Source organism: Sceloporus undulatus, chromosome 1, assembly GCF_019175285.1.
Source record: "Sceloporus undulatus isolate JIND9_A2432 ecotype Alabama chromosome 1, SceUnd_v1.1, whole genome shotgun sequence".
Taxonomy (NCBI): Eukaryota; Metazoa; Chordata; class Lepidosauria; order Squamata; family Phrynosomatidae; genus Sceloporus; species Sceloporus undulatus.
This window is the reverse complement of record NC_056522.1, coordinates 354,083,958-354,107,824: the sequence shown is the minus strand read 5'-3', so window position 1 is coordinate 354,107,824 and position 23,867 is coordinate 354,083,958. Positions and strand designations below refer to the sequence as shown.

The 23,867-nt window shown below is 41.3% G+C and overlaps 1 protein-coding gene across 1 annotated transcript in view; it reads right to left on the bottom strand.

Annotated features, from left to right (window-relative positions):
* PPP4R4 (protein phosphatase 4 regulatory subunit 4) overlaps positions 1-12,869 on the bottom strand; it is a 158,858-nt gene extending 145,989 nt beyond the window's left edge. The window contains 2 exon segments of the mRNA XM_042454785.1: positions 8,986-9,059; positions 10,595-12,869. Of these exon segments, the coding sequence (XP_042310719.1) occupies positions 8,986-9,059; positions 10,595-10,714 (194 nt within the window). The 5' untranslated portion in view covers positions 10,715-12,869.
* Positions 12,870-23,867: the final 10,998 nt, after the last annotated feature.

Sequence of the window (23,867 nt, the reverse complement as noted above, 5' to 3'; positions counted from 1 at the left end):
AGGCCATACCCTTTTATTGTCGTGTGCCTACAAGTCAATTCTGACTTATGGCAACCCTAGAACTTATCATAGGATTTTCTTGGAAAGATTTGTTCAGAGGTTTGTCATTGCTTTCTTCTGAGGCTGAGAAAATGTGACTTCCCAAGGTCACCCAATGGGTTTCATGGCCCAGCAGGGAATTGAACCCTGGGCTCCAGAGTCATAGTCCAACACTCAAACTATTACACCACATTGGTTCTCATAAAGACCCTATCCTAGGTTTTTCTTGCCAAATTTTATTCAGAGGACATTTACTATTTCCTTTCTGTTAGGCTCAGAAAATGTGATTTATGGTACCAAAAGACACTAAGTGGGTTTCTATGCTTCAGCAGAGGGTGAATGGAGGCCTCCCAAAGTCCTTGTCCAACACTGAAACTACTACACCATGTCAACCCTCACATAATTTCACTTTAAACACCAGTTAATTTACAGATATACAACTATAAGATATCCAAGCATTAATAAAAGATATTATTAAAAGATACTGTATATGGCATTTTATTATAGAACTAAACTATAGATTTACATTCATATTTAAAGTATTTTTCAACTAAAGAGTTTTATTTAAATTTAGGGTTTTTATTTTTAGTATTCAGAAAAATGTGTTTTACTTGTCTTGATAAATTTTTTTATAAAGGACCATAAAAATAACGTGAGAATGATAAAAACACAATTCTCACCAGTGTTAAAATCCTTTCAAAATGCTATCATCTAGCCTTAGTCAAAAATGGGATGCAGATACTAACAAATAGATAATTCAGTAACTTAATAGCATTCCTTTCTAGCTTTATAAAACATGTAATCAGAGTAACAAAAGGGACACAAAAGATCCATTATTCTATCAAGCAAACCATTGGGGCTGCCAAATTACTTTCACATGTGTACTCTTCAGCAACTGAGAAATAAAATTTATCTGTACACATTTCACACTAAAGTATTTGGAGCTTCAAAATAAAATATAAATCATTACTTATTTTGTAGGAAAAATAAGTATAAATGTCAGTGAAACCATTACTAAAAAAAAAGACCTCCTTAGATCCCACCATTTTGTATAATTATCTACCAGTGTCCAACCTACCATTTTGAGGTAAGGTTCTGGAGCATAAGTGAACTCCCAGCTCAAGGGGTTTCTGGATGAAACAGATCATCTAGATCCATTTCAACCCGGCTTCAGTCCTGGTTATAGGACAAAGACAACTTTGGTCACCTTGGTGGATGAGCTACAAGGGTAACTGGACAGGGGGACTATGTCCCTGTTGGTTCTGCTGGACCCCTCCACAGCTTTTGATACCATTGACAATGGTGGCTTACTGAGAACGAGCTTGGGGGCAATATTATGAGGTGGTTCCAGTCTTTCTTGGAGGGGCAAACACAGAAGGTGGTGCTGGGGGAGCCCTGTTAGATGCCCTTGCCATTGGTCTGTGGAATCCCTCAGGGTTCTGTGCTGCCCCCCATGCTGTTTTATATTTATATGAAACTGCTGGGAGAGGCCATCTGGAGTTTAGGAGTTTGGTGTCACCAGTATGCTGTTGACACTGAATACTATCTCTCCTTCCCAACTGATTCCAAAGATGTTATCTCCATGCTGAACTAACATCTGTTGTCAGTAATGGACTGGATGAGGGCACACAAATTGAAACTTAATCCATACAAGACAAAGGTGCTTCTGGTCAGTTGAAAAACAGATCAGGGAACAAGGAATCTACCTGTGCTGGACACCCCCTGAAATCTCAGGTTGTAGTTTTGGTATTCTCCTGGATTCAACTCTGAGCCTGGATGCCGAGGTTTCAGCAGTGGCAATTGCATTTGCAGTTAAAACTAGTTCCCCAGCTGCACTCATTCCAGACATCAGGTCTGGATACAGTGAAACATGTCTTGATTACATCTTGTTTGGATTACTGTAATGTACTCTACATGGGACTGTCTTTGGAAACTGTTCAGAAACTTCAGTGAGTTCAGAATGCAGTGGCCAGAATGCTGACCAGGGCCAGTTATAGGGAGCATATAACTCCCTTTTCAAAACAATTTCATTGACTACCAGCACAATTCAAAGTACTGGTCACGACCTATAAAGCAAGCTCTATGCAGTTTAGGTCCACACTATTGGAAAGACTATCTCCCCATATGAATCTTCCAGAACCCTAAGATCTTCAGTGGAAGGCTTTCTCTCAGTCCAACCACCATCACAGGCTTGTTTGATGAGGACACAAAAGAGGGCCTTCTCTGTGGCTGCTCCCCCCCCCCCCCTTGGTATTCCCACAGGAGACTAGGCTAGGCTGGCCCCCTTTCCACTCTCCATTTGCTGGCAGGCAAAAATAATTTTTTTAAAAAACCACTGTTCAAGCATTCTGGTATTTACTTCAGTAGGTTTTTAATTATTTTATATTTTTAGCTTAATATTTTTAAGGATTTTACATTTTTAACTTATTATATTAATATGGTATGTTAACTGTGTTTTAAAATTGTACTGTTTTATTGTTGTTGTTTTTAAGCATCTTTTGTGAACTGCCTTGGGCCTAATTTGGAGAAAGGTGACAGTATACAGCATCATTAGTCTGTCATCTGCACACTCTACTCAGATTATAGGCTGACAGTGGTAAATAGTAGCAATCTGTTCACCTTGGACCAGTTCCCAAAGCACCCCAAAGTGTAGTTTCTGCATGAATAAGTTTCGAGCAAGGCAACAATCCTTAGGCTTGTAAGATTTATATGGCTGTAGAATAGGGAACAGATGGATCATATGAGCTATACCTACTTTCATAAGCTAATAAATGATTAAATCTGAATTCTAAATAGTTCATATGCACAGTGGCCTGCCACTCCAAAGGTCATTCTTGCCATACCACATGTAGAACCTGAGTTCTGGGCCACAGTGTGACTCAGTCCATAACAACAATAAAATGTAAAAATACTAGAAAATAAAAATGTAACAAATCCAAAAGCAAAAAAGTTATCAAGCCAATAGAATGCTGTTGGTAATCAACCAACATGTGACAACATTAGCAAACTAATAGAAAATAGGAAGTTTCAGAAAACCAAACAAAATTAGTTCATGCAAAAACACAAAAAAGACAGGACATGTTAGATAGGAATAAATAATATCCAGTGTAAGGACTGGTATGGTACTTAAAGACTGATGTTTGGATTAGAACGGTACTAATATGCCATTATGACTGTGTTTGCTTTAAATGCTGTAAGCCACTTTGAGTCCCAGAGATGGGCTGATGATAATGATAAAAACAACAACAAGCTTTTCAAGCATGTGACCCCTGCCCCCAATTTCATGGGTTTAAATCCAATTGGTAACTCCAACTAGATTAGGCCTACTGAATCAATAATTTTGTAAATGTTAACATGCCAAGCTCCTATTGTCTGTCTAGCTTGGATTAACTACTGGATTTAAGCAAGGGTTTGGAGTATGATGCTGTTAAATTGCCTCCCCAATGCAGCCAATGATGAAGGGTATGGAGGACTGCACAACTCAAATCCCTGATTTAGGCCGCAATATTTATTGCTAACAACTGGATTTGGGGGGGGGGGGGGGGGGAAAAAAAAATTAATTTTTTTAAAAAAAATATTTGTGTAGCTGCTAGGGTTGTGAGGGGTTTTTAAAACCCTGATATAGGACAACCTCCTCCATTCCCAGGCAGCTCAAGACTGGTTAGTACATACTTGGCATAGTACACAGCACACAGCCCACTGCGGATCTCACAAGAGTTCCAGGTTCCCATGAGATTTGAGATCTTACAGGAACCCAGAACTCTCATGACTGGCCCCTGTTCTCATGAGGCTTAAGGTAGGCCTGCTTCATGTACTCTCCACTTAGAGCTGGAATTAAGACAAGTGGGTTCCAGCCATGCTCCTAACAGATGGACTCCATTTGACTCCATTTTGCTGAATACCAAGCGATTGAGAGCTGGTCTGTTGGCATTCTCAACAAATCAAGAAAGACAGAATTTGGGGCATTCCATATGACCCCCAAACCCATCAGTGAACTTCAAGACCTCAAATAAAGACCCTCCATAAGAAGGATCTAAGCAGCGGCACAACATGCAGGCATGTATACACATTTTAAAATTAGTCATGGTGCTAGGCTTCAACTGACCTTATCAAGCTTAGGTCCAAAACACACTGCAGAAATAATCCAGTTTGAGACCTGGCTCAGTGATAGGGAATCCTGGGAATTGTAGTTTATTGTGGAATCAGAGCTCTCTGACAGAGGAGTCTAAGGCCCGTTACAAACGGGCCTTTGTGGCGTCCCCGTCACGTGCTAGGGGTTGGCCGAGGACCTAGCGTCCATACCGGCCTCACTCCTAGCACGTGACGGGGGCATAATAGTGGTGGCGCCCTATACACACGGGCGCTGCCATTTTGACATATCGGATGCATAGCATCTGTACGTCGCGCCCCAGATGAGACGCCGCGAGTAGCGCCTCACGGCATCCCATCCAGGGTGCAAGAAGAAGTGCCATTTTGGCGCTTCTTCTTCGCTGCGTCCAGGAACTGCGCAGTTTGGCTGCTGTGGTTCCTGGACGCATCAACCGGCGGCAGAGCGCCGCTTTTCGTCGGTCTGTAACCCGCCTTAATGTCTCACAAAATTACAGTTCTCAGAATTTGCTAGCATTGAGCCAGGGCAGTTAAAGCGGTCTTAAATTGGATTATTTCTGCAATGTGCTTTGGACCCAAGTTATGTCTGTTTTCCTCCCAGGAGTTACTGAAAGGCTTCTTTTGAAAAATGTAGTCTGTCTACATGGTATGTAGTCCACATACCATGGAATATATTTAGGGGTGGAGGTGGGAACTAATAGACTGGAAGATAAGCTCAACATCACTATCAGAAAGAAAGGAAATGTAAAAGGAGCAGATCTATTTCCTAAATTATAATATATTGAGAGTTTTTAAGGATTGCTTTATCCCCAACTGAACACTACAGACATTTCACTGGGTGGCCATCCGTTGGGAGTGCTTTGATTGTGTTTTCCTGCATGGCAGGGGGATAAACTGGATGACCCTTGTAGTGTCTTCCAATTCTATGATTCTATGACTATATGGCTTGAAAGTAAAAGGAGTTAAAGATGAAATGCATACATCTCAAGCAGAGTACTGGAAAAGTAAATGGTTCAATCAGCTTGTCTTCCACACCATATCACAATACAATTTAACAGATATCAAATATCTATTATTGCCTCAAATAAATCTGAAGGTAAAGCAGAAGGAAATGAAAACATCAAGCAGACCACAAAACTAAACTAAAAATCAAAGACAAAAGCCATACAGATCAATCTTCAACACTCTTTTGCTAGCTCAGCAATTATTAAACTCTCAAGTAATAAGACTCTTAATAATCTAAACACCTAAAGGCCTAAATGCCAAAAAAGTGTAAAAGCATTATCCTTGTTCTTCATTATAAACAGACGGACACCTATTTTATTCTGGAGGCACATAAAGCAACAGAATCCTGCCTTGCATCCTCAGACTGACCAAACACTAAGAAAAAGGTGGGTGTTGGGAATGAGTCATTTATGGCTATCAAAAAGATGGCTTTTATTACACTAGCTGACAAACAGACACTGTTCTGCAAAGCACCCCCAATGAAAACATACAAAAATTTGATACCCACTCCCCACCTCACCTCAAAAAAAATGTATACAGATTGGGGGAAATTACTTTTAACAAAAAATACTTTGGGGAAAAATTGTTCAGAGCAAGACATGGTTTTCTTATTTACAGCAAGTTCATTACCAGCTTGTTAAAGGGCTAGTAGTATGCTAACAGGGGCTGATACACACACTCTTCCCAATTCTGCCATCCCACTCACTCACATGCACAGAATTCCTTGCCAACATCTGCAGTGTGTAGTATTTCAATATGCTAACATTGTATGAAAAGACACAGTGGCCAAAACTTAAAGATGCACTTTGGTATCTAACAGAACAGGAAATTTCTTTTCTGTTGAAAAATAGATTTGCACTATCAAATTTAATTCATTGGGAACCAAATGAACTATGGACTGAACTATGGTCACTGCCAACAAGAAATGCAGAAATATGCTATCTGTAGCCAAAGAGAAAAAGAATCATGATTGACAAACAAAACTCTTCAAACAGCAAAAGATAGACGAGAGGCAAAAATTAAAGGTAACACATATAGAACCAGAACCCTGAATGCAACTGTTCAATGACTAGTGTGCTGGGATAAGGAGAACTGCTATAATAAAATGCAGAGAGAAAGACGTAGGTAACAAAAAACAAACAAAAAACAGGAGACCTCTTTCACAAAATCTAAGAAATCAAAGAGAAATTTAAACCAAGAGTGGGGATGCTCTACAGTCAGCAGGGGGACACAATACATGATGAAGATTAAGTAAAAAGACAGTGGAAAAGAGAAGAACTATATAAAAGAGGTGAAAATATAAAAGATTCATTTGAAATAGAACCATATGAAGACAAAACTCAAATTTTAGAAAGTGAAGTAAAAGCGGCATTCAGAGCATTTGGGAGGATAAATCACCAGGAACAGATGGCATAGCAATAGAACTGCTTCAGTCTACAGAGATAGAATCAACTCTAGTTCTAACTAAAATCTGTCAACAAGTATGGAAAACAAAACAATGGCCCAAAGATTGGAAACACTCAACATGCATTCCTGTCCCCAAAACCAGAAATACAAAAGACTGTAGTAACCACTGGACCACTTCATTAATTTCTCATGCAAGCAAAATCATCACCAAAATTCTACACCAAAGACTTCTATCATATATGGAATGAGAAATGCCAGATGTGCAAGCTAGGTGTGCCACAACATTTGATGGTCCTGATGAATAGCTTTTACCCAGGAAAGAGGCTACTGTTAGAACAGAATATGGAGAAACAGAATGGTTTCCAATCAGAAAAGGGGTCAGGCAGGGCTGCACTCTATCACCCTATCTGTTCCACTTGTATGCTGAAAATATCATACATAGAGTAGGATTAGATTCAGGGACAGAAGTATGGAAATCAGAGGAAGGAACATCAACAATTTAAAATACTGTATGTAGATGACACCATACTACTAGCAAAAAAAGTGAAGACCTGGAACTATTACTGAAGAAAGTCAAGGAATAAAGTGCTAATGCAGGTTGACTGCTAACCATTAGTAAAATGATAACCATAGATGATTTATATAACTTTAAGGTAAACAGTGAAGAAACTGAAATAGTTAAGTTTTTCCACATCTTGCCTCAATCACTGATCAGAATGGAGATCACAGTAAAAAAAAATCAGAAGAAAACTAGGACTCTGAAGGGCAACTATGAAAGAACTACACAAGATCCCAAAGTGCAAAGATATATCAATTCAGTTTGGATTGTCTATGTCACTGTATTTCCCATCACTATGTATGGTTGAAGCTGGACAGGGAAGAAAGCTGACAGGAAAAATATCAACTCATTTGAGATGTGGTGCTGGAAAAGTTTTGCAGATTCCATGGACTGCTAAAAAGACAAAAAAATAGGTCCTAAAACAAATCAATCCTGAACCTTTCCTTACAAACCAAAATGGCTAAATTGAAGCTGTCATACTTTGGCCATATCATAAGAAGACATGACTCACTAGAAAAGACAATAATGTTTGGTAAGGGTGAAGGAAAAGAGGAAGACCACATTACAGATGGAAAGACTCCATCAAGGAAGCCTGGAGAAGAGAAGATTAAGAGGTGATATGATAGCCCTGTTTAAATATTTGAAGGGATGTCATATTGAAGGAGGGAGCAAGCTTGTTTTCTGCTGCTCCAGAGACTAGGACCCGGAGCAATGGATGCAAGCTGCAGGAAAAGAAATTCCACCTCAACATTAGGAGGAACTTCCTGACAGTAAGGGCTGTTCGACAGTGGAACAAACTCCCTGGGAGTGTAGTGGAGTCTCCTTCCTTAGAGGTCTTTAAACAGAGGCTGGATGGCCATCTGTCGGGGATGCTTTGATTTGGATTTCCTGCATGGCAGGGGGTTGGACCAGATGGCCCTTGCGGTCTCTTCCAATTCTATTATTCTATGAAGTTACAGCCCTAAATCTGCTGAGCAGAGTTGAGGATAGGGTATCCTGGAGATGTCTCATTCATAGGGTTGCCAGTAAGTCGAGGTCGACTTGAATGCAGTTGAAGATAACAGGTATATTACTGGATAGGAGCTAATATAAATATAAACCAAGTTGGCAAAAGTGCTGGCTTAGAAGAGTGACACATCCAATATCTGAAGAGTACACATTGCATTTTAAAGAAAAAGATGTGGATCTTGAGTGCTCTAAAAATAGCCTATCAGATTGAAAGGAAGCTTACAGCTGGCACTTCAATTAGTGAGCATTGTATAAAAGTGCAAATTTAAATCAAAATCCTTCAGCCACTGCACCTCCTTCAAAGATGACATCTACATGAAAATCAAAAGAAATCTAAGTTCTGGACAGTTAACGTTCTAGGCAGTTACACAGCTGCTAAGTATAGGCATTTGAAGCTAATGGGAAGAAGGGTATGAGATTTTTAAAAGCTAGGTATTATTAATTGTCAGTTTTATCTGCTGCTTTGAATCTCTCAGGCCCTAACAAACAAATTTTCTTAAATGTTAGTCACTTTATATTTTCTGAGGCAGACAATTAACTCAAAGGCTGCATAATCATAGTGCAAGTTTTACTATGAATACAAAAATACTTAATTTTTGTTGTTTTGATAACACCATTAATTTACACCACGGCAGCCAATGTAGTCAAGAAAATGTTGCTGTGCAAGCACATTTCTTTTCTACATTATGCATGCAAGTTTCATCGATTGTTACTATCGCACACTATTCAAGTCTTCCTTCTGTAGTGGTATTCCAACCCAAAAAGGGAAATACATGGAGTGCGGGGATGGGAACATTTAAATTTTAAAGTGTACCATCTAAAACAAACAAAAAATTCCACAACAGTTTCTGAAGGAATACCTGAGCAGATAAACGGCCCTTTCAATATCATTCAGTTCTTCATCAACTGTTAGTCTCTCTATTTCTTCAGGTGTCTGTCAAGTGAGAAACACAAACAAATATTATTTAGAAATTAAAAACATGGGCTTGGGATATTAAACATTGCCTCTATCCTGACATTCTAAAGCCAAAATCATTGCGATACTTAGGCTGCAATCCCATACACACATATGTGGGAGTGAGCCTTTTAGTGACTCAATGGGACTTACATGTGTACTGTATAGCGTAAGGTTGGGTCCAGACTTAACCATGCTTAAAATAGACTAATTAAATAAGTAGGGCTGAAGTTATTCCTAACTAACTTGTCCTACTATTGTCAGTAGGTTTACTCTAAGTGTGATTAAATCCGAATCCAACCGATGCATACGATTACACTGTTAGGCATCAGGATCAGTGTGATTTACTCCAGAGCAAGTGCACCTGGAACGACTGTGATAATGATGTATTACTGCCCAGAAGACAAGTAAGTTAAAGCAGAGTACGTGGAATTAAAGAGACGCCAACAGGAAACGAATTGAAGTGTTCCTGCTTAATTGGCTATGAAGCTGCTTTATATGAGTCAGAGCATTGATCCATTTAGCCCAGAACTATCTATTTCTATAACCAACCAGCAGCAGCTCACCAAAGTCTCAGATAAGGCTTCTTCTTGGCTTAGCGAGAGGGGATGGCAAGGACTGAATCCAGTATTTTGTGCATGCAGAGCATGTGCTTCCCACTGGCCCCTTCCTCATTTTCCAAACCAAAATGACAGGCTGTAAATTTTAAGCCAGAACAGTCTCCTGGGGGTCCATGAACTCTTCCAGGGTACAGTAGATGGTTTTGACTCCAGGCCTTTGGTTTTTAATCCTCAGATTCTCTGCTAACATTGTACAGTCCACTCCTTAATGTACAACAGCTTTTGTTTGTTTAATGTACTTTATAGCCCTACAACCAAGAAAAAGATAGATCCTAAATTATATAACCATGAAAGTCAAAGAGTTAGTACCTAGGATTGACTTCCCTCTCCCCCATCTCAAACCCCATTTCTGAAAGCATGTTAAGCCATGGATTGCTCAGAGGAATTCAGAAAGCCTTATCTGTGCAAAACCCATCTTTCTAATTTAAAACAAGCAGCAGAGCAGATTCTAAAGGCATCCTTGGCTTAACAGCTCCCAGTCTGAGAGAGAGAGAGAGAGAGAGAGAGAGAGAAGGGAGGGGAGAAAAACCTGCGTTTGGGATTTGAAAGAGGGGTGGGAGAGAAAAGGGTTTGTAGTGTTGAACAAAATTACAGTAGTATTTATTGTAGTAATTTAAATCCTATTTTAACTTATTGTTTTTGTATGTTGTTAACTGTATGGTGTTTCTTTAATGTTGTAAGCCGCCCTGAGTCCCAGTCTTGAGAGAAGGGCAGGAGATATATATATATATATATATATATATATATATATATAGTTTTTGGTGGGGTTTTGGGGCTATGTGGCCATGTTCTAGAAGAGTTTAGCCCTGACGTTTCACCTGCATCTGTGGCTGGCATCTTCAGAAAATGTATAACAATAATAATAACAACAACAAAATAAACCAACAAAGGTACCTTCAAGCTCCTGCGCACCGGCCTTTCGATAATGGTAAGTTCCTGCAGGTCTTCTATGTAACCGAACAGATTGTTCTGGCTGAAATCCATTTTGTAGGAGAAGATGATTATCGGATGCATGTACCAGGCTGAGGCTCCTCCAATTCCTTGGGCTGCTGCTGCTGCTGCTGCTGCTGTTGCTGCTGCTGTTGTTATTGTTGTTGTTGAGTGGTGCAAAGCTTTCACATTGCACTGAGGAAGAGGAAGAGAGAAGTGGGCGAAGGAGGGAATGAAAAGAGAAATGGGGGGGAGAGAGAGCCTGCTTTTGCAGAGAGGCTGCTGCTGCTGCTGCTGCTTCCTCCTCCTCCTCCTCTTCTTGGTAGGATGCTACTGAGCCCCCGCCGCCCAGGAGGAGGCTCAGCAAACACAATGCGGCACCAGAGCAGCCCAATGCTGCTATTGCTGCTGCTGCTTCTCCTCCTTGTGTCTCTCCTCCGCCAAGAGCATCCCTTGCCTTTGCAGCCCAGGCGCCTCCAGGCCAGGAAACTTTCTCCCCCTTGGCTGCTTCAGTCCCTGCCCCAGCGTTTCCAGGGAGAAGGAGACACCAACATTTCCCTTTCCTCCTCCTCCTCCTCCTCTGCCATGCACACGCCCTCCTCCCTCGCCTCCTGGCACTAGTCCGGATTCAAGGCAAGGGAAGAGGGCTGGACTCTTTGGGGTTGTGTTTTTGGGGGTCCCTGGGAAGGCTCTGGACTCCTTTTTGTTGGGGGGGCTTAGGAAGGCTCTGAACTTTGAAGTTTTGGGGGGGGGTCCTTGGAAAAGGTGTGAACTTTTGTTTTGGGGTCCCTTGGAACTAGGCTCTGGGCTCTTTCGACTTTTTTGGGGGGGCACTGGGAAGGTTTCTTAACTTTTGGGTTTTGAGGTTCCTGGGAGGGCTTTGGACTCTTTAACTTTTGTTTTGGGGAGGGTCCCTGGGAAGGTCTGGGCTCTTTTCACTGTTGTTTTGGAGGGTTCCTGAGAAGGGTTTGAACTCCTTTTGGGGTCCTTGGGAAGACTCTGGACTCTGAAGTTTGTTTTTGGGGTCCCTGGGAAAGGTGTGAGCTTTTGTTTTGGGGTCCCTTGGAAGGCTGTGGGATCTTTTGGCTTTAATTTTTTGGGGCCACTGAGAAGGCTCTGAACCCCTTAACTTTTGGGTTTGGGGGCTCCTGGGAAGGCTTTGGACTCTTTAACTTTTATTTTAGGGTCCCTAGGAAGGCTCTGAACAGCTGTTTTGGGGGGCCTGGGAAGAAAGAGCTCCTCGTGCAAAGAGTGCAAAGGAAATTTGTTGTTGGGTGGTTGTTGTTGTGTGTGACTTTTTTTTTGGGGGGGGGGGGGCTGCAGTTAGTGGGCCATGCAGGGCAATAGAGGAGGCCAGAGAAATAAAAATCTTCCTCTGGGAGCAGAAAGAGAAAGGGAGGAGTAAATAGGGATTCACTCCGAATAACTAGTAGTTCAGAGTAAGTTGGAATTTGTTCCCAGGAATTGGGAATTGTTCTCAAGAACTGGGAGAAAATTTGGGATTGATTCCCAATAGTTGGGAATAAATTGGGATTCAGTCCCAATAGTTGGGCATAAACTGGGATTCACTCCTAACAGTTGAGAGTAAATTGGGGTTCAGTCCCAACGATTGAAAGTAAATTGTCATTCAGTCACAATAGTTGGGAGTAAATTGGGATCTGCTCCTAACAGTTGAGAGTAAATTAGAATCCAGTCCCTATAGCTGAAAGTAAATTGGGATTTGCTCCTAGCAGTTGAGAATAAATTGGGATTCAATCCCAAGGACTGAAAGTAAATTGGGATTCGGTCCCAATAGTTGGACGTAAACTGGGATTCACTTACAAGAATTGCAAGTAAATTAGGATTCAGTTTCAATCGTTGGGCATAAATTGGGATTCACTCCCAATAATTGAGAATAAATTGGGATTCAGTCCCAAGAATCAAAAGTAAATTGTCATTCAGCGCCAATAGTAAGTAATTGGGAGTGAATTGGAGGAAGAGAGAGCAGGGCAAGACGGCTGAGTCAGGGGAAGGGTTTCGGAATTCGTTTGGGAACGTACAGTATTTATTATTGTGAGGCGATTACTAATTAATTAATATTACTAATAGTGGTAATTATTACTATTATTCCCCCTGGTTCCTTCTCCCTGCACCCCAATATGGACGGCTGTGGGAGGAGGAGGAGGAGGAGGAAGGGCTTGCTGCTGCCCTTCTTCCCTCCCTTTTTCCCTGAGGGAAGGCGAGGGGGGCTCGGTTGTCTTGGCAACGGGGGCCACTCAGGGCCCCTCCCAAGAGGGCCTCGGCGTCATGGGCCACAGGCGGGCTGACGGCTCTCCCTCCCTCGCTCCCCTAAGTGAGCGCCCAGCCAGGCAGCCACTGCGCCTGCGCCTCAGCCTCCCTCCCTCTCCGGCCGCTCGAGGGGGAGCCCCAAAGACGCGCGAGGGATTGGGGAGCCGCGCAGGTGGAGAGTTAGAGAGCGCGCGGGGAAGGGGAGGACGTTGCCGGGGCAACCGGCCGCTATAGTGGCCTCGGCGGGGCAAAAAAGTGCGGCCAATATCCGAACGCGGCCTAGAGGCAGAGGGGGACCTACTCTGCTGCCTTTTTTTGTTATTGGTGTGTGTGTGTATGTATATATACATGTATATATACACACACACACATATATATATATGAATAAGTGTGTGTGTGTATACATACACCCATATATATATTGATATATGTATATATCAATAGATAAGTATTCATATATGTTTGTGTGTATGTATATGTACACACATGTGTATATATATATATATAATAATCAATACATATAATTATTCATATATATTTCTGTTTGTATGTATGTATGTATATATATATATATAATCAGTATATATAATCATATGTTTTATGTGTGTGTATATATATATGTACACACATATATAGATATATATGAATATAAATCAATATATAATCAGTATATTGATTCATATATATACATGAACGATGTGTGTGTGTACACATATATATGAATGATTATATATACTGATTATATATTGATTGTTGTTCTGTGCCTTCAGGTCGTTTACCTCTTTTGGCGACCTTAAACCCAACCTATCATTGGGTTTTCTTGGCAAGATTTGTTCAGGGTTTGCTATTAACGTCCTCTGAGGCTGAGAGAGTGTGACTTGGACAAATGGTGTTTTTTTATGGCTGAGCTAAGATTCGAACCCTGGCCTCCAGAGTGAGAGTCCGACATTCGGACCGTGACGCCACACTGACTCTCCACTTTGAACATACAAAAGTTTAAAAACATAAATGCAACACACACTCCCTTTACAAGTCTCCCTGATTATAATTATATATATATATATATATACATATATATACACACACACACACACATATACACATAAATGTGTGTGTATGGATATATACATACACACATATATCAGTATATATAATTTGTATATATATATATGAATAATTATATATGCTGATAATATACTGATTGTTGTTGTGTGCCTTCAAGTTGTTTCCCACTTACGGTGACCCAAACCCAACCTATCACAGGGTTTTCTTGGCAAAATTTGTTCAGAGAGGGTTTGCCATGGCTGTCCTCTGAGGCTGAGAGAGAGTAACTTGTCCAAGGTCACTCAGTGGGGTTCCATGGTCGAGCCAGGATTCAAACCCTAGTCTCCCAGTGTCCTTCTCCAGTGCTCAAACCACTACACCACACTGGCCCTCCTCCCTTCCCTCATCTACCCCGTTTCCCTGAAAATAAGACATACCCATAAATAAGCCATAGCAGGATTTCTAAGCATTTGCACAATATAAGCCATACATTGAAAATAAGACATAGTGATAGGCCCGGCGCGGAACAGAAGGGGGAGCGAAGGGAGCAGAAAGATGGAGTTACAAGAAATTCCGGATGAAATTCCGGGTTTGGAGAGTTATGGCGATGTTCCAGAAGAAGACAACTATGGACCCATACAGACAAGCCAAAATAAAGTTGCTTCGTGTCACTTTGGATAGGTATGCTGTTTAAATGATGCATACCTAGAGGCTGGAGGCTGCACCAAAGCCACTCTCCAGTCCTAAAGACTGGAGTGCAGCTTTGGCACAGCTTCTGGCCTCAGGATGCATATATCATTTAAACAGCATACCTCCAAAGTGACCCAAAGCAGCTTTATTTTGGCCTGTCTGTATGGGCTGTATATTTGAATAAAAGTAGGTTGTTGTACCATACTTAATAAAAATGAGACATCCCCTGAAAGTAAGCCATAGTATGTCTTCTTGAGGAAAAATAAATATAAGACAGTATCTTATTTTCGGGGGGGAAACGGTATTCTCGTCTTGGAAAGTTAAGTTCAAAGCATACGGCAGAAATAATCCAGCTTGAGGCTGCTTTAACTGCCCTGTTTCAATGCTAGGGGATTCTGGGAATTGTAGTTTTGTGAGACATTTAGCCTTCTCTGTCAGAGAGCTGTAGCACCAAAATAAACTACAATTCCCCGGATTCCCTAGCACTGAGCCAGGGCTGCTAAAGCAATCTCAAACTGGATTATTTCTGCAGTTTGTTTTGGACCTTACTTTACAAACCAGTGGGTCACTATTGATTTTTTGCTCCTCCTGGATGGCTAACTTTTCTGTTTTTGACGTGGACTTTGCTGAGGGAATCTGCTTTGAATATCTTCTCATAACTAAACCAGTCTCCCACCACTGGCGGACATGGTGAGCAGATGCCCTCCTTTTCCAGGACATGCCCTACATTTCCACCTTCCGTCCAGCAGGAATTCCAACATGTCCTCCATTTTGAGCGTGACTAGCAATTAATATATCCATATTAATGTTTTTAGCTTTTATTTTGTCATGTCCTACATTTTCCTTGACAAAATACATTTTTTAAGTCACCCTGTTTATGGGACAATAAAGTATAAGAGCAAGGTTGGGGAAAATAGGGTTCAGATCCTAAACCTGGCTTTGAAAAGTACAACAACATCCAAAATCCACAAAACAGGGACACCTTTGTTGTTGTTGTTGTTGTTGTTGTGTGGCTTCTTGTCATTTCTGACATGTTGCAACCCTAAGTGAACCTATCATGGGTTTTTCTTGGCAAGGTTTGTTCAGAGGGGGTTTGGCATTGCCTTCTTCTGAAAATGCGAGAGTGTGGCTCGCTCAAAGCCACCCAGTAAGTTTTCATGTCCCAACAGGGATTTGAACCATAGTCCAACACTCAAACCACTATATCAGGTTGTCTCCTTATAGTAGGTCAACCAAATACATAAGATACATGTCGTAGTCTTTCAAAGCTCTGCTGGCTTCTTCATTAGGCAATGGTGTTAAAAATCATTTGTTGTTTAATGCCCTCAAGTCGTTTCCAGTCTTATTGAATAGGCGGGATAGAAATGAATTATTATTATTATTATTATTATTATTGGGACCCTAAGGCAGCAGAACTTATCACAGGGTTTTCTGGAGCTGAAAGTATGCACAAGAGAGAGAAAAATTACAATGTTAGTCACAGGTCTTGCATTTTGCAAGCTTTCAGAGCTCCACTGGCTTCTTCAACAGGCAAAAGTATTAAAGAGGAGGACTATGTCAGCATAAATATCTATCAGTACGATCTCATAGAATCATAGAGTGGGAAGAGACCCCAAGGGCCATCCAATCCAACCCTCTGTCATGCAGGAACTCACAATCAAAGCATCTCCAACGGATGGCCATCCAACCTCTGTTTAAAGACATCCAGAGAAGGAGACTCCACTACACTCCAAGGGAGTGTGTTCCACTGTTGAACAGCTCTTACTGCCCAGAGGTTCTTCCTAATGTTGAGGTGGAATCTGTTTTCCTATAGCTTGCATCCATTCTTCTGGGTCTTCTTCTCTGGAGCAGCAAAAAACAAGCTTGCTCCTTCCTCAACGTGACATTTCTTCAAATATTTAAATATGGCTATCATGTCACTTCTTAACCTTTTCTTCTCCAGGCCAAACATACCCAGCTCACAACAACAACATGTAGCACTCTGAGTATTGTCAAACTACAAGTCCCAAGAGCCATCACTATTGGCTGATGGGAAAGAATGTTGGGAGCTGCAGTCCATCAAACATCTGGAAAGCCTGTATGAGACACGTCCATTCTGGAACTTCAGCTGTGTCTTTAATACTTAAGGGTTTTGGTTGTTCCTAAGTTTAGAGATACAAAGACCCTTCACCATTTTGGTCACCCTCCTCTGGACACGCTCCAATGCAGAAGACCACCACCATCTTGAAAAATACAGGCCTGTGACTATCATCATTATTTTTTTCCTCCTGTAAACATCTTTGCTGGATGGAGAAGCCAGTGGAGTTTCAAAAGCTTACAACATGTATTTTATGCATTTTGGTTGGTCCAATAAAGGTATCCCTGTCTTGTGGATTTTGGATGTAATTGTATTACACTCTCGAACATGTTTCACACATACAAATGTCAGAGATGCTCAAGCATATTCAAGCCACATAGGCTTGAATGGGGTGCATACCCCATTGGCGTTAACTGCGGTTGCCACTCTTTGGATTTTCAAGTCTGTGGACGTGGAGTGGTCACTGTAATTTCATGGAATGAAAGTGGACTAAATTCACCTCAGAAAATAAAAGAAATGGCATTTCCTTTAAAAAAAAACCAAATATGAAATTATTTGCCTTTGAGAAATGTAAAACATAAGTCCAAAACACACTGCAGGCATGATCCAGTTTGAGACCACTGTATTTTGGACCAAACAGACTAATATTTCACACAAACATAATAAACTAAATTGAAATTTGAAGAGGCACAAGGCACAGGTGTAATTGTGGGAATCAACTGGAATGACAAGATAATGCATATATTTATTGCCCCAATAATGAGAAATCAACATTTTGTGAAAGTTTATTAGGAAAGACATCTGAATTTCTTGTTGTTGTTAACTACCCTTGTGGATGAGACATCTCCAAGACCCCCTGTCCTCAACTGCTCTGCTCAGGTCCACCAGGCTAAGGTCCATGTCCTCCATGATTGAGTCTAACCATCAGCAAAAGCTTCACTAGTGGGTGCAAGGAGTTCAGGTTGCACTGGGTGACAACCTAATGGGAGGTGACCACTGTTCCCCAAACATCTGCCTTTTGGCAGAAACGGTGATTACATTTGGTGATTTATCAGTAGCATTAGTACAGAAACATTACTAAGGATTCTGTATGGTATGGAGTGGGAGGAGGTCAATAAGGGGTGTCATCATGAGTTACTACACTGGGTGATGCCAACCCTAATGATGCCACTGACCACCTGGCACCTGGGCTTCCTCTCTACTGCCTTCCACCTTTCCCAGCATCATTTGTAATTATTAATTTTTCCTCATGATGTGGCCAAAGTATGACAGCTTCAATTTAGTCATCTTGTCTTCCATTCAGGCTCGATTTGTTCTAGAGTTTTTGTTTTGTTTTGTTTTGTTTTGTTTTGGTCTTTTTGGCTGTCTATGGTATCCTCGGTGCTTTTATCTAGCACTACATCTCAGATGAGTTTTTTCTTCCTATTGGCTTTCATCGGTGTCCAGCTCTCACATCCGTTCATAGTTATGTAGCTACAGTTGCTTCGACACTAGAAAATGTTTTTGAAATGTATTTTGTTGATGTTGTTGATTAAATTAATTTATTAAAGGAAAGTAACATTTACACATGCAAACATAAATACACAACACCTCCCCATTACAAGGGCTTCCTGCTTTTCTCAACCATAGTCTACCAATTATTAGTGCCACCAGATCCATCACTTTCTCCCTCCCTCCCTGCTTTCCTTTCGTCAGCGGCAAAGATGTTTTGTTCAAGTGGCTTTAATATATAATCATCGTAGGGAAGCTTTAAATGGTAGTGTGCTCTTATATATATATATATATATAGTATATATATTATATATATATATATATATATATTATGTTTTGTATGGTTTTAACAGATTATTTCAATTTTTTTTCCAATTTATTGGAATGTTTTTTTAACAATACTTTATCTATTTGTGAGCCGCCTATGTCTCTTCCAGGAGAAAGGCTGCTATAAATTAAATAAATAATAAAATGTATGCTGTGGAAGCTGGTACTGGAATGGCCTGCATGCAAAGGCTAAAGTGGGGATAAGGAGTGACTCAGTTGTTGTATGGTATGGTGCTAGTACAAATAGAACAGGATTGATCTAAATAAATTTCCCCTCATGCAAATAGGTTCAGGATTAGAGCCTAAGGCTACAGTCTGAAACAATTCTGCACTGCTGAAAGCCCTGTTGAAATTATTTCAGTGGTTTATGGCAGCAGCGACAGCCGCAGCAGTACAATTTTTGTGGGGGAGCATCACCTCTTTGTTCCTCTTCTTGCCTCTATGTCATACTCTGGAAGGCACTTGCCACGAACAAGAAATGACAAACCGACTAACCCCTCTCCAAGTGTTTGGGGGAAGGGGGATTAAACTGCATGGCCTGTTCTTTTGACTTCACGCACATTCTAATTATACTTTTATATCAAACAGACATTAGGATACAAGGGAACAACCAGAAATGTTTCTGCAAATGACAAGAATGAAACTATGAAGCAGCAGTTTCTTGCAACCAACTGGAAACTGTTTTAAGTAATGTTCTTATTTTTATCAAGGCTTGTGAGTATGGTAGTTTAGCTTCTCTGTGCCAGGTATTATGTGCAGGCTGATATTTCAGTTTTTTCCCCCTTTACTCAAAGATTGCACGTGCATGCGTGCATATTGCATGCCACACACACGCCTACCTAAACACTTAAATAGATAAGTAGATATAGCTATATAGGCATGGTGATAATAGGCTTGCTACCCTTTCCTGATAAAGGCATCTATATTTAATAATTGAACCATATACTGACATTCTATCTAGCTGTTTTTCCTGTAGGTTGAGAATAAAAAATGAAACAACATGCCTCTTGAATTTCTGATTGGTCTGTTTCCTTTTAAAATGCCATAATGGCCTTGTTGCTGTTAACTGTCCTCGGTTCAACTTCAAACTCATGGTGCTCCATGGTGAGACATCTCCAAGTCCCTTGTCCTCTACTGCTCCGCTTAGGTCCTGCAAATCATGCCTGTGGTCCTCCCTGACTCGTAAGTAATCTATCATGGAGTCTTCCTCTTTTCTCCTACCCTTTACCTTCCAAGCATAATTGTCTTTCTAGTGATCTGTGCCTTCTCATTATGTGGTGAAATTAAGGCAGCCTCAATTTGATCATCTTGGCTTTATTGTTCTAGGACGCCTTTGTTTGCTTTTTGGCTGTCCGCAGTATCTAACCACTCTTTTCCAGTGCCACATCTCAAATGAGTTGATTTTCCCTCTCTCTGCTTTCTGTACTGTCCAGTTGTCGCATCCTTACATGGTGATGGGAATACAAAGGCTTGGATGATTTTCACTTTAGTGCTCAGTTATATATCTTTAACCTTTAGATTTTGTCTAGTTCTTTCATAGCTACCCTACCCATTCCTAGTCAAGGGGTATTTAATCTAATTACCAGGTGAAAAGTTTTACTCATCCAGAAAAAACCTTGAAGTATTGTCTTTCATTTTATTCTTTACATAGAAGATATTATCTCTACTAACTGATGGTCACAAAATCTGTCTGGCTAATTTCAATGTCAAAATCTTAATTTTTTCCTGAAATGCAAGACCTCCTACCTGTTAAACACTTCAGACTGCACTGCATTAAGAAAAGCACAGTAATCCTATTCATTTATCGTCCCCTCCATGTTCAGGGGAAGAAGGTGCATCAACTCACCACTTCTACTCTCTACGCATTGGTCAAACAGGGTCAATTCATAGTGGAAACCTGCTCTATGCATATGGAACTTCCTCTCATAATGTAGGATCATACAGAGCTCATCACTAGGGCTGCATCTGCACTGCAGATTAATGCAGTTTGACACTGCTTTAATTGTCATGGCTCAATGCTAATGGACTTCTGGAATTTGTAGTTTTGTGGGATATTCAGCCTTCTCTGACAGAGAGTCTGGTGCTACACAAACTACAGATTTCAGTATTCTGGGGCCATGACAGATAAAGCAGTGTCAAACTGCATTAATTCTGTGGTGTGGACGCAGCCAAAGGGACCTATGCACACATAGCAGGCTTCCATTTACAGATTACCTTCTAGTGCATAAATAATGTTAGAGGCGAATAACTGGCTGACAGTACTGTCAAACATCACATTCCCTCCTGTATATAATTATAAACCTTATGAATGGGAATACCTGAATAGGGTTAGTATTACCTATCACTAAAACTCTGCTATGAAATGAAAGACATTACGCCATATTGCGGGAGCCTATATCCAAACAGAATCCTCTCCCTCTCTCTCAGAGCTGATGCTACTATGGCTCTTGACTATACACAACAATGATTTTACGTAACATGTATGAATTTTAGATGTGTTTTGAGTTGATGGGATGGTCAATTTGCTAAGTAGAGAATGGATGCACTGATGAAAACTTGGAACACCCTGCCTATTTAAGATGGCTAGAAGCAACTGTACAGTAGATACCATTACTATAGTTCCCATTTTTCCAGTACGTACTGGAAGCTGCTAATATTGCAATACGTAGTTCTATTGCACTGTCTGGCTCTAAATCTTTCTTCCAGAAACCTCCTGTTTGTGTCTCTGCCTGTGTGGTCACATTGTAAGAGAAGCTGTTCAAGCCATCTGTCTGTCTCATGCAGAACTTTAAAAAAATCCTCCATTATCGTAGCGTATAATTTAAACTACTTTTCTCCTATGCCAGAACAAACCTGCAAAGAGCTCTCTATCACACAGGAGAAAAATACATGCTGTGTCTTCTTGCAGTGTGTTTTCCACCTACATTACTTGGAATTTCTCCCCCCCCCCCGCCCCCCAATTCAACACACACACCAATTGTGCTACTCCACACATGCCACTTCTCTCAATGAAAAGCATGGGGGAGAGGGAGCAGAAGGAGTAGACAATGGCAAAGTAAGAGAAAATAACATGGTACTTATTCAGGTGATTATTTAATTCATACAGCTATGTATTAAGATCACTAATAGTCTCGCTGGGTCAGAATGGCTGACAATTAAGAAAGTGATATAAGTGTTTCGTGCCACGAAGAAACACGCCAGCCTTTTCCTGGCCTAATTCCAACTGTTAGTCACAAGGTTCCCAAATTGGGGCTGCGTGTATTTAGGCCACATCATGAGAAGGGACAGATAGCTAAAAAAAAAAAGGTGTGAAAGGGAAGACACACACCAAGAGGGATAGACTCAATTGGGAGGTCACAAACCTGAATCTACAAGACTTAAGCAAAGCAGAGGAGGACAGGGGGTCTGGATATGCCTCATCCACACCAGGGTTGCCATGAGTTGTCAATAACACTTGAGGGCAGTGAACAGCCGTCACCATGACCTGTGGCTACATATCATTCACCCAGCAATGCCCACCAGCCTCAAGCAGCGCAGCCCAGAATCGGCAGTCTTTCCAGATTATTTTAAATTGTTTAATTTTGCCTGATGAAGTTTTAATAGTGTATAACTTATTTGTCTTGGGCTGGTTCCCACTTGCGATTTACAACAGTTTAAAATACACCGGTATCAGTTAAATCGATTCAAAATAACCCTGGTCTTATCCCGCATTCCAATCATTTTTTTTTTTCTTCGTTCTCATTTACCAACTGATTCGCTTTAAGTGATCCTATTCAAATAAAACGGTGTATATATACCGTTTTATAGCCCTCCTGGATTGGCCCCTCCTTACTTATCTGCCCTTCTTTCTCCTTACTTCCTATCGACCCTTCGCTCTGGTAGTCAAGGTCTCCTGTCACAGTGTGGACTACCACTGCCCCCCTCCCGAATTCATCCTTCTCGCTTGCTGCCCCTTACTCCTGGAACCTTCTTCCCCCACATGCACACCTCATCACTTCTCTACCCCAGTTTCCTAACTGAGTTAAAGACTATATGTTTAGAGAAGCATTCCCAGAGGCTAGCCCTCTCTGACCCAGGAAGCCTCCTTTTAACCATCCATTAAGAAGCCAAGCCCTTCCTCCAGTCCATCTGCCTTGGTCCAGGCCTCGGAGGTGGAGGAAGAACTGCTGGACCTGATCTCATTCCTCAACACCACTCCCTTCTCCTTTTGTGTCGTGTCTTCTTAGATCAGGGGTAGGCAACCTATAGGCCTGCGGGCCGGATCCAGCCCGGCGAGGCCTTGGGACTGGCCCCAGCCCAGTCCTGCCGCCGATTGCCGCCGGGGCCTTTGGGGGGCAATTGTCTATCGAAGCCTCAGAAAACATGCATTTAATAACATTTTTTAAAATCAGCAATTTTTGTGTGTGTCCTCCATTTGAAAATTTTGTCCTACATTTGTCCCGGTTTATTTATTTATTATATTTTTTTTTTTAAAAAATTAATTATTTATTTTTGGCTTCGGCCCCCCGTTGTCTGAGGGACAGCAACCTGGCCCCCGGCTCAAAAAGGTTGCCTACCCCTGTCTTAGATTGTAAGCCTGAGGGCAGAACCGTTAACTAAAAGATCTAATGGGGACTTGAGTATCCCTGGATTTTGTTATTTGAAGATATAGTGTGTTAGTCTGTAGAATCATATGTAGAGAGATCTTGTAGCACCTTTGAGACTCACTGAAAGAAAGAAGTTGGCAGCATGGGGATGAAGTGTAGGAAGCTCAAACTGTGCTCTTTAAGGGGTTTTGGACTTCAGCTCCCAGAATCCCACATATTGGCCAACAGGCTGGGCTTCTGGGAGCTGAAATCCAAGATCTCTTAAGAGCACCCTTTCGGGGGAACCACTGTAGGCAATGGTTTTGGTGTAAAGATAATTTTGGACTTCAGCTTCCAGGTTCCTGTTTAAAAAATTAACATGTTATATCAAAAAACTACATGTAGAGAGAGAGATCTTGTGGCTTCTTCAGTGGTTCCCAAACGGTACCCTTTAGAAGAGAGTATGGACTTCAGCTCCCAGAAGCCTCAGCTATGCTGGCTATATCCTGGGATTCTGGGAGTTGAAGTCAATTCCCTTAAAGAGAGCACAGTTTGGGATCATGATGTGACTAGTATGTAGAGCATGGTCCCCAAGCTGCGCTCTTGAAAGGATTTTGTACTTCAGCTCCCAGAATCCCTGGCTATTAGCCACATGGCTGAGGCTTCTGGGAGATGGAGTCCAAAAGGCCTTATAAAGGGCACAGAATGGGACCACTGGCCTAATGAACAGGCTGGAGTTCATTATTACGTGGGACTCTCCCAGCCAGCCTTTCCT